Raw genomic sequence first — 14509 nt, 5'->3', positions numbered from 1 at the left:
ATCTAACATCATTCCTCTCTGATGTGACTTCAGTATAAGAGCAGCACTTCAAGGTGAAGGCTAATTGAGCTAAATGGAGAGTGTGACCGTTGTTGAGCCCCACGAGAGGCCCTCATTCTGGGCCACATCTCCAAGGTGTGTAGGACAGGACGGCAGCTCCCATTTTCGGTCTGCCAACGCTGGTGTCACGCTCCCGTAAGGCCACTGCAATGTCCTTTACAGAGATGAAAAATGACACGTTCACCTGTTCTTATTCAGCTTTTACGGACGCTTTGTGTAAAACACAATTAATACAGGTCCCTAAACTCTGTGTTCATACATTCTCGTGCCAACGAACAAATGGCGGTGCTGTTGTACGAAACAAAAGACGATTGATTTAAGCCGGTGATCCTATTTATGTTTCCATTTCGATCAGTTGTGCTTCATCAACGGCCCCATGGTGGGAATTAACAGCATATTTCATTATTTCCCACCATGGGAAATTAATGAAACATGCCAATAGAGAGCTAATCCTTCTCAACAGAAGCTCCACTATGAAATTAGGCATTCAGTCCATGCCGCGTGCTTTCAGATGCGAGAAGGGTGGGATCAGCATATCCTGACAGCCAAACACTTTGAGTGATGGCCGGGCGAAGGAGCTGCTCATCAGTCAAAGGGGAACAAGGGCAGGCTGTACTTTGGTAAACACAACTTATCCCACACTGTCTTCCTCTGATCGTTCAGGAGGTAAAATAGTACAATGTTTAGCTTGTAAAACATCAAAAATTAAGAGAAAGTGGGTGAAAGTTCCATCAACAACATATCATATCTTATTTAATCTCAAGATGAAATTGATAGACCCACAAGACCCACAACCCACAACTTAAACACACGACTATGTTGCATAAAGAAACCTGATCACACGTGTGAAATCTCATGAAAACAATCATGGCGCTCCCACTTGTTGGCCTGAGTTCCAGACGGGATGAGGGCGAGCGCAGAGGACGACTCCGACACAGACTGACGTGGAGTCCTCGTTTCATCTGTCCCCCGGGCATCGCCGCTTTAACTCGTTAGACGTTGAAAGGCTCGCTTTGCCTTTGCCGTCACATCCGAGAAGTGAACAGGTGGTGATGGCCTTTGTGTGCTGTCATCTCCGATACAGCAGCGATGGAATCCCTTCAAGTAACGAGCATCAAACGCAGCTCCGGCAACTCAGAGGACCGCGTTTTTGACATGCGCGCGACAGACTTCTCAACGATGCAGCCGCACTAAGAGACGTTAAAAGAAAACAGGGACCCACACAAAACACACACTTGATTTACAAAGCGGGTCGCAGACATTAATCAGTCGCTGACTGCTCTGCTCTGACGCTCACAAACACACTGTCTGTTTATTGACTCTGGTCATGTCTCGCCTGCGTCCATGTCAATAGAACAATTGATTTTTGAGTGTGAGAAATAAAGAGAAACGATTCAAACAAGTCTGCTCGGGAGCCACCAAGTGACTAATCCGGTGTGCAGAATTAGTCGATAACGGCAGATTAAATGGAAGAACTGAATCAGTGAACCCGTCACAGGAGCTAAGGACGCTGCTCTGCACCAGGTGACCGGAAAACAGAAACACAATTTGCGATGCAATGAAACAGAAATATAAGAAATTGAAGCTCGGCCATGTTTCACAACAACAACACGAGTCTCAGAGGTGACCGTGAATCAATGCAACTGTATTAACGACAAATAAAAACCAATGATGGACCAGCTGAAACAAATACACACAACCACAAAGTCTGAATGAAGGACGTATGAATTGGTGGAATCAGACCAGAGGCCCTTAAACAAACATCCCCAACAATCAGCTTTAATAAATGCATTGACTGATTGTTAGCTGATTCAGACTGTGTGTCCACAACTAATTCCTACCAAAACTGATAAGAAGATTCAGTCGATGGGGCAAAGGAGGAACAGATCGAAGTTTGATCAGCTCTTCTCGCAGGGAACAGCTTATTACTGTGATTTTACCTTCTTGATCGTAAAACACTGCACTGAAGCAGAAGCCTGAGTGATCCTCGCCGGTCAACCCCGGGGTCAGTCTGAAGGGCAAATGGACAACTGAAGGGCTTGACACCTGCTCCGTCATGGCAAATGAAGGCGCTCATCCTCGATTTAGACTGATTCAAAACCTCTTCTCTTTATACACAGAAAAGCCCTTAGTGCCTCAGGCCTGCCTCATGATGTAGAGAGGATCCAGAAATCCTCCCTGAATCGTTCAAGATCAGATTATCCAGATTTTGTTTTCATAATGCATTCAATGCATGCATGGAGCTGCAGACTGACAGCAGCTTATGGAGGAGATTTTCTTTGCTTTGGTTTGCTTGGCTGATTAATCACCCTTGAGTGCGCTACGCAATGCACACCAGGGGCGGTCATGACGTCCTCACAGGTAAACGTCTGCAGCCCATTGATGCTGACAGACGTCTGCTGAGATGTGAATGACTCCTTCTTTAATCTGTTTTTTTTTTCCATCTATTTTGGAGATGCATTCCCCAACCTCCCCTTTAATTTTTTTCTACCTGCTCTCCACCCGACAGCACGTCCTCACACCACAAAGGTGATCCGAGAGACACAAGCAGGAAACGGCCCCCGGTGACTGACCTGTATCGTGCAGGTGTACTCCGAATCGTCCAGCAGCCTCACTGTGCAGTTGCATTCCCTGTCCAGACTCCTGATGCTGCTGCTCATCAGTCGGCTCAGCATCTTCTCGGTGGTCTGCGTACGGGACCGCAGCGGCGCGCATACATACAAGTTTGGATCTGCTGTCACGTTAACGACGCCCCTGCCTCTGCTCTCCGGTCCAACACCTGGTCAGCGGCAGCGAGTGTGCGGAGCGGCGGCGGCGGTGGTGCATCGTTTGTTTCATCCGCGTGTAAGCGCCGGGAGGGGGGCGGGGGCTGGTGCGTTTCTTCACTGGGGGCGAGGGTTTTTTTTTTTTTTGGAGAACAGTGCTACTGCCTGCGCTGCTGCTCCCTCTCTGGTCCGGCTGGACTGTCACCCCTCACCACACCTTCCCCCTCCTCTCGTCTCCTCGCCGTTGCCATGCCGCTCTAACGCCGCTGGGCGGGCCGAAGGCGGGTGAATGGCGAGTCCGCCAGCCAACGGAGCTGTGAGCGAGGTGCTGCCTTCACAGAGGGGACGAGCGGAGACGACATTCCGATAGGCTGCTGTTCGTCGTGACTAAAGCCACATGGTTGGGAATAATAACACAGCAGGAGGGGGGCCTGAAGTGTCCTCGGCTCTTTATGAAGCTGCAGGAGCTGGTGGACATTTCTCTCTGTGTGTGTCTGTGGAGCCACGAAACCAATAAATATACATTTGAAAAAAAGACACTCTTAACTGATGCATTGTCAAGCGAATGAGATTTATCATGAAAAATATACTAAAAACAGTTTACGCGCTCACTGTCACTCATCAGTATTAAAGCATGAGCCACATTTCCCCATTCACCACTTTGTTGGCTCACGATTTGAGTACAGTCGCGACATTTCCGACAGAACGTAAAGGCAGCAGCACAATTTCCCCCATAGTCTACAATTTTTTAATACTCCACAGGTTGTTCTGTCCACAAAGCTCATATAAATATGTAGCCATGTAGATATTTATGCCTGGTGTAAGCCTAACTTTATTTGGTTTGATCACAATAGTACTTTTTCTACTTTTATACAAGGTAAGTGAGAAAACAAACAAATAAAAACACATAAAATAAATAGGCTGCAGAAGTGAAAGTCCTCCAGAAACATACATTTGAGTTGCATCTCTTCAAGCTTTGATCTAAAATTGTTTAGAAAAGAATGAAAAGTTTTCTGGCACCAGTCTCATTCACTTTCATGTATTTAGGCTTGAGAGCTACAAGCAGAATCAGGATTAAAGGATACATTCACCCAAAAAAGAAAATTCAGTCTTTGATTTTGAAAGTCGGGTGAGGTTTTGTCGTCCACAAAACATTTCTGGAGCTCCACAGCAAAGCAGCATTTCTCCAAGACAACTGAAGTGGATGGGGACTTTTTTTAAAAACATAAAACAGCATCAGAAATGTGTCCATACTGCTCATCCAGCATAATCCAAGTCTCTAGAAACTCTGCGATTCTAGATTAAGTAAAGACGTTTACACCCTCAACATGCGATTTCTGCTTTTAAAAAGGATCTTAATGTCCTTTCAAATCACTTTGCGATATCGGGGCTTCTGGGGCCATTTTAGTTTAGGTTTTTTTTAAAATACATTTTCATTTTTGGGTGAACCTGCCCTTTAATTGCTGCTCACAGCACCTTCGCAGTTTCTCAGAGCAGCTGCAGCCATGAAAACCCTGAACGTCCTGATAGATTGTTAAACTCTCACCTGCCTCACCTCCGTGTTTCCTTGACTCTGTCTCCCTCTAGTGGTGCTTGACGAGGAAAAACCTCGGAGTACAATAACACTCGGTTTATTTTGTGGCTGTGAATACATCCTCAATGTAACTCTTGCTTCCAAACTTTAAAAATACGGCTGTCACCACCAGTAAAGCGTTTACTGCTATTTTCTTTTTTTAAGAATACATCCACACTTACACAACTATATCAATACAGGCTCTGTGTGTTTGATATAACCGAGCCTATAAACTGAAATTAGTCCTTATCCACTTTAACTTACATCCTTGAATCATACATGTCAATGCAATCCTTGTTCTGTGGACTGAAACCTATAAAAAAAAAAAAGCATAGTAAACGATATTTTTATTGTCTTGTCCTGTCATTATAGGTTATATTATAGAACGTATAAGTCTATAGTGTTTCATAAGACAGAGCCTACAATTACGAATATATATACCTTTCTCATAATACATCATACTATGATGCTCGTCATTGTGTTCGGTTCGGTGATTGTTCTATAAAGGTTATTTCGGCATTTTTGGAAATTAAAGTAACAATTAGTCTACACACATAGTCATATTGTTACATAATGTATTACTTTAAAGTGAAAGTAACTAGTAACATGGGATGTATTGCATTTTGAAAGCAACTCGCCTCCAGTATATGTGAGTGTTTTAATGATAAACACGTGGCACCTCGTCCTGCTATTAAACTATTTTTTTTTGTCACATAAATCAATATCAGCAATATATGAGCGATCGTGACAAAAAACGTCAAAAGACAGCCCATCTGCCGTGACATTGTCCCACAATGCCGTGACCCGGATTCGAACCGGGGTTGCTGCGGCCACAACGCAGAGTACTAACCACTATACGATCACGGCGAGCTACGATGAGCTGGTGGTTCTGAGAGAGGCAAAAAACAGTGTGATTAGTGGAACACGACCTCGGTGTGCATGTTGCATGAGGAGCCGTCAGCCTGCAGGAGGAATGAGCGTATTATATATATATTGCTTGTTGTTTTTGTCTCGTGAAAAAAGAAAACTACGTGTTTTATTTGACAGTCTTATCTAACAATGTGTCGATGAACATGTTTTATAACATCTGGGTGAAAACCTCCTGCAGGCTCCACTGAAAGCACCGCGGACACACAGTAGCTCATTCTCTGTGTAAAAACAGTGATCAATATGATGAGCTGATGATGAAAAGGTTTAAATTATTAATATTAACAGAGTATATCTGGAGTATTGTTTGCACGACGGCGACACCTGGTGGCCAAAGAGGTGAACTGCGGGAGCTGCACGTTGTGGGCTTCACCAGCCCGACTCTGATTGGTCGTTTTCGCCGCAGACGTAACACAGCATCCGGTTTTGTAACACGTTCAATGTGGTTGTTATAAAACACAAGTTTTTATAGTAAACACACACCTCACAGACGGACCGAGCAGGATCTGTCGCTCTCTCAGGGAATAATCGAGGTAAAGCTTCTCTTCATACCTGGGTTTAATGTTTGAAGGTGACTCTGGTCTGTTGTCGCATCGCTTCTCTGTGTTCCCTCCGTGTTGACGAATCTGTAGGATGCACATTGTTTTCTGCAAAGTTAGGCAACACAGTCAATGGCAAAATAATCGAGTTTGCAAGCTCGATCAGCAAAACAGTCAAAAAATAGTGTTTTAGAGAAATGTTATCGCGCTGCAGAGATGCTCTGACCAACAAAGCTCGTTCTGCAAATGTAATAAAACATGTTTGTTTGGCAGAGACCGGAAGAAACACCACATCGTAATGATTTCACTAGTTTTTCAAAGACTACAAGACATGTTGTTGTCTTGGAGTTTTACTCTAAACTAAACAGGACTTCCAGGTGTAACTGTTTCAAGCAATTCAGTGAAAGAATAAAAGCTCATCTTGTCACTTCTGCCACTGTTTGAACATGCAGACTGCACTCTGTGTCAGGCTTGATTGACTCCTCCCAGTCCAGATCACAGTCAGCATATACTGCCAGTGTAACCCTGCACAAATAGTGAAGTAATAGTGAAAATGATGTACATATAGTCTGTAAGTTTGAAGAAATGTCTGTGATGTGTTCCCAGATTTCTCCGGCATGGCTCACACATGTGTCCACTGGTTCCGCAAGGGACTCAGGCTGCATGACAACCCAGCGCTGATGGCTGCTCTCAGGGACTGTAAGGAGCTCTACCCGGTCTTCGTGCTGGACCCAAACCTCCACAACAGGACCTGTGTGGGCATCAACCGCTGGAGGTTCCTCATCGGAGCCCTCAAAGACCTGGACCGCAGCCTCAGGAAGCTCAACTCCAGGTAGAGTTGGCGCAGGGACGGCATTAGGAAACACAATCCTGATGGCCATTTTAAGGTCTTGTCTTCAATTATAAGCTGTTACCACATACACGTTGTTATATTATAAGTTAGCGGTGTGTTGGGCTCCTTCAGGCTCTTTGTCGTGAGAGGAAAGCCGGAGGATGTGTTCCCCACGCTGTTCAACGAGTGGAAAGTAACCAAGCTGACCTATGAGTACGACACGGAGCCCTACAGCGTGAGCCGGGACAAAACCGTCACAGCACTGGCCAAAGAACATGGAGTGGAAGTCATCTACAAAGTCTCACACACTCTTTATGACATAGACAGGTACCCACACATGTATTGTTTTTTCTTTTGCAATTGATTCTTCTAAAATATTTTATTGCAGTTCTTAATGTTGTCCGTCACGTTGACAGGATCATTGAGGAGAACAATGGGAAGCCTCCTCTCACTTATAACCGCATGCAGGCGATAGTGAAGACTCTCGGCCCCCCTAAGAAACCCATTCCTGCCCCCACCATGGAGAACATGAAAGGTACAAACAGCACTAGATAATGCAAAGTGTTGTCACAGAGCACTAAAACTAGCTGATTACATGTAAGTGATTGATTTGTTTCTCTTCTGTCCAAGATGTGCAGACCCCTTGTTCGGAAAACCACAAGAAGAAATACGGGATCCCCACGCTGGAGGAGCTCGACCACGACGCTGCAGCTCTCGGAGAGGACAAGTTCCCAGGAGGAGAGCAGGAGGCTCTGAGGAGACTAGATGAACATATGAAGAGAACGGTATTTAAACGTCACGCACGCAACTTCGGCTTCTCTACATGAGTGAAGAGTCAAGATAAGATGTTCTGTCTGTCTTATGTGACTCGACTGTTTCCTTACTTCAGGGATGGGTGTGCGGCTTCGAGAAGCCCCAGACTTCCCCAAACTCCCTGAGCCCCAGCACCACGGTTCTCAGTCCTTATGTCACTTTCGGCTGCCTGTCTGCTCGGACCTTCTGGTGGAGGCTGACAGACGTCTATCAGGGGGTGAGTGTCGCCATCACAGTCCAGTTTTGGGACACAGTGTGTTATTTCTGTGAACAAGGCTGCACCATTGTTAATCGTCTAACTCTCTGACCTCGTCTGACCGTCGGGTGTTTTTGGTGTTTGCAGAAGAAGCACTCAGATCCTCCGGTGTCCCTGCACGGCCAGCTGCTGTGGAGAGAGTTCTTCTACACTGCTAGTGTGGGCATCCCCAACTTTAACAAGATGGAGGGCAACTCTGTATGTACCCAGGTGGACTGGGACACAAACCCCGAATATCTGGCTGCATGGAGAGAGGTACTGAGTGCTTTCAAATCATTGAAAGTAATTGAGAGGAGAGAAATGATGCCTTCGGGCGTAGTTTACATGATAACCCATTAGCATCACAGCAAGAGGTAATCAAGTCAAGTCAAAGTCAACTTTATTGTCAATTCTGCAGCATGTACAGGACAAGCAGAGAATGCAAAATATTCAGCGTCAGGTGCTTTATTTCCCTTCAGGCTCGAACTGGTTTTCCATTCATTGACGCCATCATGACTCAGCTGCGGCAGGACGGCTGGATCCACCACCTGGCCCGACACGCTGTCGCCTGTTTTCTCACCAGGGGGGACCTGTGGATCAACTGGGAAGAAGGCCAGAGGGTGTGTGAGCGAACCCTGTATATAACGCTACCGTGGATCAAGTCAAGACTCGAAACTTGTTGCGCCTTCTTTTAACATTCTGTCCGCTGCCCCTGAAGGTGTTCGAGGAGCTTTTATTGGATGGCGACTGGGCTCTGAACGCTGGAAACTGGCAGTGGCTGTCAGCGAGCACCTTCTTCCACCAGTTCTTCAGGGTCTACTCTCCTGTCGCATTCGGCAAGAAGACAGACAAAAATGGAGACTACATCAAGTAAGATCAGAACCCGAACAAGCTCTAGTTGTCAGAAGGCTTTTATGTTTTGTATGAACTAACTTTTACTTTACTCTGCTTTTAAAGAAAGTACCTTCCTCTTCTGAAGAAGTTCCCAGCCCAGTATATCTATGAACCCTGGAAAGCTCCACACAGTGTCCAGCAGGCAGCAGGATGCATTGTGGGTAAAGACTACCCGCATCCTATCGTACAGCATGAAGTCATCAGCAAGACGAACATCCAGAGGATGAAGCTGGCTTATTCCAAGAGATCGGCAGATCCTGCAGCATCACCCAGCAAAAAACAAGGTATAGCAAGAAAACATAACTTTCATATTCGCCATGTTTACAGAAAATACAACTTGTTTAATATTTATTTTGTTTTCCTCCCAGGTGTAAAGCGCAAGGCATCGCCTGTTGTGGACATGCTGAAGAAGAAAAATAAAACAAACTAGTGCTTGCACAAGCAGACTTTTAGGTTGATCAACACCTGTTCATTATAACATAAATTAAAGCTATGTGTACAAGTTTCATTCCACATAAATACAATCCTATTCCGAAGCTTTTCTCTTTCAGGTCTGGAGGCTTTCTACTTTATATTTTTTTACTTTTTATATTTAATCCATTTCGTTGTTATAAGTGAACGTAAATACTGTGTGTTTCGTCACAAGTGTACTCGAATGTTTCTTGCATGGAGATTAAATCAGAATTTATGGAGCCTGATGGTCTCAACTTGTCTGAAGATGAGGCAGGTTGTATCTGCTTCACAAGTTGACCTATTTATTATTACTTGAGGTTCTTTCATGGGTTAGGTAGGGTTAGGTAGGTAGAGAATGCTTTACTGTCACAATCTAGAAATTCAGTGCTTATTCTTTGCTCCTTTTATACTGTACAGTTACCTCTGTTTTTAACCCAACTCAATAAAAGAATATTTCAAAAGTGTATTCCAGATATAAACCGCTGAGGTGATTGAAAGAGCATCTTCAGAGCACTAAACGCCACAATCCTCCAGAACTGGAGCTGTTGTAGAGCACTTGATTTTACCACTAGAGGTCGCTGTAGTTCCACCTGCAGAACAATCTGACATGAGGGCATTCATTTATAATGTCGACTATTTATTCATTAAAGGATGAAGCTGGTGTGGATACACTACAGAGACTTTTAGGGCTTCAATCTAATAATGGATGACAATCACTCTGCTCATTTGTCAGCAAACAAAAATGGAACAGAAATGATGAAATGAGTTGAAGATTTTATACACACCCATACAGCAGCAGTGAGATTTAATTGTGTGCAGAAAAGGAAGAAAAACATTAGTCGCATCCTTGTTAGAGTGTGATGGAATCAAAGGTAATATTATTTTGCAATTTTACATCTTCAAAAACCCAAAACATAATATCCAACACAACATCTGTTCCCATTTTACCTCCATCGAGCAGCAGTTCTAACCAAATATCATTTATCTGCTTCTTCATGAAGTTTATTTTCAGCGCCTTCATCTCTAATTCGTTGGGCTAAAAATGGCAACAGGCCAAATTTATTCCAATCGTCGTAACAGCCATTAGCTCCTGTCTAATGAGCAGCATGCTGCCATACTAACTAAGTCCCATTAGTCAATATAGGACCACATACTGTATATGTTTACAATCTGTGCCTGTGATTGGCTGAAGGCGGTGTTGGCTGCACAGGGCAATATAAAGACATGATGTGTGTGTGTGTGTGTGTGTGTGTGAGGGGTACACAGCTGTCCTTGGAGGTCAAGTCTTCTCCTGTTTCTGCTTCCTTGGAGCTGACACTGGTGTGAATATCCAGAAGATGATGTCACAGCCTCAGCAGCGGGCCAGACGCCCCGTACAAAGCCAAGCTCAGTTTCCACAGAGACTGTCAAACATCAAAACAATCTGCTGTCCAACTGTGCGTCTGTGTGGGAGGGTGTTTCGGGGGGGGGGGGGGGGGGGTTGTACACTTGGCACCGGGCCACTCAGCCATTAAACTCCCACGGCAGGAGTCTTGCAGGTCTGGCTGAGCCTGAAACACCAACTTATTTTCTATTTTCCCAGAATTTACAAGAGAAGCTGATCTAAAAGTTTGGGTCCTTTAATCATCTGAACCCCCCCCCCCCCCGCTCCCACAAAGGTGAATTCATCTGTAATCAAAACCCCAGTAATAACCGCCCCTGATGCTGTCTACCCACCCCTCTCCTCGCCTGTCCCTGTCGACACCTGGTCCACTCAGACCATCTTGGATCTGGGTGCTGTAATATCCCAGCTGGATTAGAACTGCGTGTTCACCATGCAGCAGGTGTCTCACGCAGCTTCAACAGTGGAGATTTCTCTCAGGAGTTTGTTTGCTCCGCGGGCAGCAACATCAACCAGGGAATTCCCAATTTAGACGCTGTGTTTTTATAAATCTGAGGCCGCGATTGGGCCAGTGTTCTCTCAAAGATGATTAGGAGCATTGTTTGTGCAAAGAGTTTTTTTCATAATCAACTTTATTAAACAAGTGTAGAGGATATTGAGAGTCCAGTTTTACATTGCTCTCAGTGCAGCTTACTCACACAGACAAACACAATCACAAAATATAAATGAGCGAAAAATGGTTTAATAAAAAAATATGCCATCAAATTCTGTGTACAAGTCAACTGCTCTGTTCTGTGTATATATATACAAACATGCTCAGGCATACTAACTGTATTATCTATTTCAATGCTGCTTGATATTATCTGCACTGTAGACACTGTGTATCTATTAATATAGTTGTCACATATTGTAGTTTAATGCACACTTTTTCCCCCCTTATTTTATTTCTTGATTTATTAACTCTTTTGTACTATTACCTATTCTCTAGTTTACATATTTCCCCACAATTCCTCTAAATCAGAGGTGACTTAACTGTTCTCCTTCGAGGGCCCAAACTGAAACTGAGTGATGGGCCAAAAACCAAATGCTTTTTTTTTTTTTTTTTGAGATCCAAAATGGTTCCCAAATGGATCCCAAATTCCCTGCAGAAAGTGTCCCTTTTTCTCAGCTTATGAAAAATAATTAATAATCATTGATACTACATTCTTGAGGAGCATTTTACTTAACAAAAAAATATGATTTATTGTTATTTTTGAAAACATACTTTTTTCACCCCTCCAGAAACATATGGTGGACCAACTTTGGCCCATGGTCGCTCCCCAGCCTGGGCTCTGTGGAACTTTATGCTGGAGGGAGCAACTGGAATGCTTCCCAGTTTCCCTCCTCGGGATCAATAAAGCGTTTCTGATTCTGACACATTTCAGTAACTGACATTACAAAATAATATGAATGCACTCAACTACACAATTAGCCATCAGGAAACACTATATTGCCCCGTTGTCACTCATATTTATCAGATCTAGCTTCGGTGTCTTAAAGCGGATCAGTCCACGTTTATATCACCTTATTAAACATTTGCTCGAGATTAACGCAACACCAGTGAACGTGCTCTGTTTCTCATTCTGATTATATAGCAGCCAACAATTCACTGAGACTCTCAAAGCTCTGTCAGATTTTACCTAATGAGAAGCTACAGTCAACACCTGTTCATGACAAAACTGTCATGATGGTGTAATTGCCCAGAAAAATGAAACTGAATCGACGTTCATCATTTTTGGCCGAGTCAAGTGCAGAACGGTTTGCAAGAGGCTGAAGGCAGACAAACAAACAAAAATAATTCTGTTTTTCTCGGTGAAGACTTCACAATTGTATCTTTTAGTGAGACAGAAATGATATTGGTACAAGGAGAGCAAGGGACAGCAGGAATTCGTGAGTGAAAGGATCATGAGCACGCGCTGAAAGGTCACTATTTATTGGGCGGCCATGGAGCTGGAAAATAAACTCCACAGTGAAACTGAAGAGGTGACAGTTGGCCAACCTGCTCCATACCTTTTTGGTCTATCCCTAAATCCACCAGCACACACACACACACACACACACACACACACACACACACACACACACACACACACACACACACACACACACCCCTGTACACAACAGTCCTTTAGACCCAGGCTTGTCCATTACCACTGTGCTTCTAATGACTGATTATGACAATTTACATTTGCCCAGCGGTAACCTCCACCTATTTCTGATAGAGCACAATTATGTTCGCAAAAAGACAGATAATGGCATCAACAAAGCCTGGAGGCAGTGATCTCAGTGAGCAGCATCTATAAATCAGCCAGACTAAAGCCACAACAGGATTTCGAGAAGCGCTATACATAGCAAAGCATGAGGCAACGGTCATGCAATGTTGTAATCGTGCCCCCACCGGACACCGCCGTCTGAATTCAGATTTGGAGAGGGGATTGTTAAAACACTGGCGTGATGGTTTGTTCGGGGCAAAGCTGACGTGGACAGCAAAAATACATGAAACAAAATCTAAAACGTGCTGCGTGATGCAATCAGAAGAGAAAGATCTTCACTGACTGATGCCTAAACAAGCCAAATAAACAAACTCTCTTTGTTTTCATGACTGAATAAACAAAATGAACAAACAAAGTGAGCTTAAAGGACAACATGCTCATATATACTTGCTTTGTTTATGTGGCGGACCCTGCCACCGTTCTAGCTTCAAACAGTGTTCTGGGGACCTTATTTTCCTCTTACAACAGCTTGTTTATTCATTGTTGTAAAAAGTAAATTTATTATGATAAAGCTTGTAAAATATGCATGCAAGCCCACATCTATTCATGTCACAACACGGCATGTGTGTGATGTTGCTTCCTCATTTCCTCATGGTTCAATATTCTTGACCCATTATATTTTGGGTGATTACTTTCATTTCTGTAATTAATTGTCATGTGGACTTATTAGACCTGTCTCAGGACGCATCTACTATTGCACATATTTAAGAATTTCTTTCTCCAAAACTACAAAGTGGTGAAACAATAACATCGGAAGAATTGTTTGACTCCTATTTCCAGATGTTTACCTCTAACTTACAATATTTCTGCACATTTTTCTTAAATATTTGTTTATTCAACGTTCGGACATCCCTCTCCATCAGCAGTTGGGTAACACGCTGAGCGGGGGACACAATGTCAAACAGAGTCACACGACTCTGCAGTGTCTCCACAGCTTGTTATGCTTTGATCGGTGGGTACACACCCCGTCCTGAATATCCTCGCCATGCTGAGGCAACTGTGTTCTCCAGCCGCTTCACAGAGGACTGGCAGCCAGACACACAAGGCTCTGCAGCCCAAACATGTCAATCACAGCAGTGTGTGTGTGTGTGTGTGTGTGTGTGTGTGTGTGTGTGTGTGTGTGTGCTGTGTGGGAATCACTCATGGAGCGCCACATTGTGTGTCTACTTTTGTAGGTTTAAAGGGCCCTCATGGTCATTTTTTCCCATAATCATATCTACATTTACAGGAAGTTTATTATCCCTTTTGGAAATGAAATTCTTGTTGTCAGTGTTGCTCATTAAGTTGAGTCGGTGAATCATCTCCCTGGCACGAAAAATGGAAAGTGTGCAAGTTACAGGAAGACTGTGATGGATGAACGGAACAAAAAAATTAAAATAGCTGATCAGACGGCTACACAGGCATGTGTAATACGACGAGTGCACGCTGTAACGTGAGATTAAATTCGGATTGATGCCTTTGAACGCTCAGAAAAGCTGTAAATCAAAGTCGCGCTCGTGCCAGTTGGTGTCAGTTCAAAGAAGATTTGGCGGGTTCACAGTTTGTTTACCAGGCGAGAAGGAAGTTCAAGGTTAGAAAATAAAACACTCTTTACGATGACTGTGGTAGCTTTTTTTGTTCTAGACTTTACAGGTTAATTCAATTTGTACTTTTTTCTGATTTTGTTTGACGAGGAATGAAAATGTCATCAGGCTACATAAACACTTGTGTGACTCATGTTTAAAA

General features: G+C 43.9%; 2 protein-coding genes and 1 non-coding gene across 4 annotated transcripts in view; 1 reads left to right on the top strand and 2 right to left on the bottom strand.

Moving 5' to 3' along the window:
- Nucleotides 1–3323, bottom strand: part of LOC119017775 (FERM domain-containing protein 5-like) — a 69823-nt gene extending 66500 nt beyond the window's left edge. For both annotated transcript variants that reach the window (XM_037094797.1, XM_037094795.1), the window contains exon 1: nt 2634–3323. Coding sequence is in view for 1 of the 2 variants with exons in the window: in XM_037094795.1 (XP_036950690.1) it covers nt 2634–2735 (102 nt within the window). In the remaining variant the exon portion in view is untranslated. The remainder of the gene's footprint in view (nt 1–2633) is intronic.
- A 1870-nt stretch (nt 3324–5193) lies between these two features.
- Nucleotides 5194–5265, bottom strand: trnah-gug. The gene has a single exon. It is a non-coding gene; the product is annotated as a tRNA-His (tRNA).
- Nucleotides 5266–5700: 435 nt separating this feature from the next.
- On the top strand, nt 5701–9557 carry cry5 (cryptochrome circadian regulator 5). The gene is made up of 11 exons (XM_037096606.1): nt 5701–5858; nt 6471–6696; nt 6829–7023; nt 7113–7231; nt 7327–7481; nt 7586–7726; nt 7853–8020; nt 8224–8364; nt 8463–8614; nt 8702–8922; nt 9007–9557. Exons 2-11 carry the CDS (start codon nt 6482–6484, stop codon nt 9066–9068), a joined length of 1569 nt encoding a protein of 522 aa, XP_036952501.1. The 5' UTR covers nt 5701–5858; nt 6471–6481; the 3' UTR covers nt 9069–9557.
- The last annotated feature ends 4952 nt before the right edge of the window (nt 9558–14509 follow it).

The sequence above is a fragment of the Acanthopagrus latus genome, chromosome 4 (assembly GCF_904848185.1).
Source record: "Acanthopagrus latus isolate v.2019 chromosome 4, fAcaLat1.1, whole genome shotgun sequence".
NCBI lineage: Eukaryota > Metazoa > Chordata > Actinopteri > Spariformes > Sparidae > Acanthopagrus > Acanthopagrus latus.
The sequence above is the reverse complement of the archived record's forward strand: the minus strand, read 5'-3'. Positions and strand labels throughout refer to the sequence as shown.

What these genes read in the sequence shown, in the direction of transcription:
- cry5 (XM_037096606.1), top strand. Translation starts at nt 6,482, where the DNA reads ATGGCTCACACATGTGTCCACTGGTTCCGCAAGGGACTCAGGCTGCAT. An exon ending in ATGAACATATGAAGAGAACG is followed by an intron (nt 7,482 to 7,585) that starts GTATTTAAACGT and finishes TCCTTACTTCAG; the next exon opens with GGATGGGTGTGCGGCTTCGA. An exon ending in ATCTGGCTGCATGGAGAGAG is followed by an intron (nt 8,021 to 8,223) that starts GTACTGAGTGCT and finishes ATTTCCCTTCAG; the next exon opens with GCTCGAACTGGTTTTCCATT.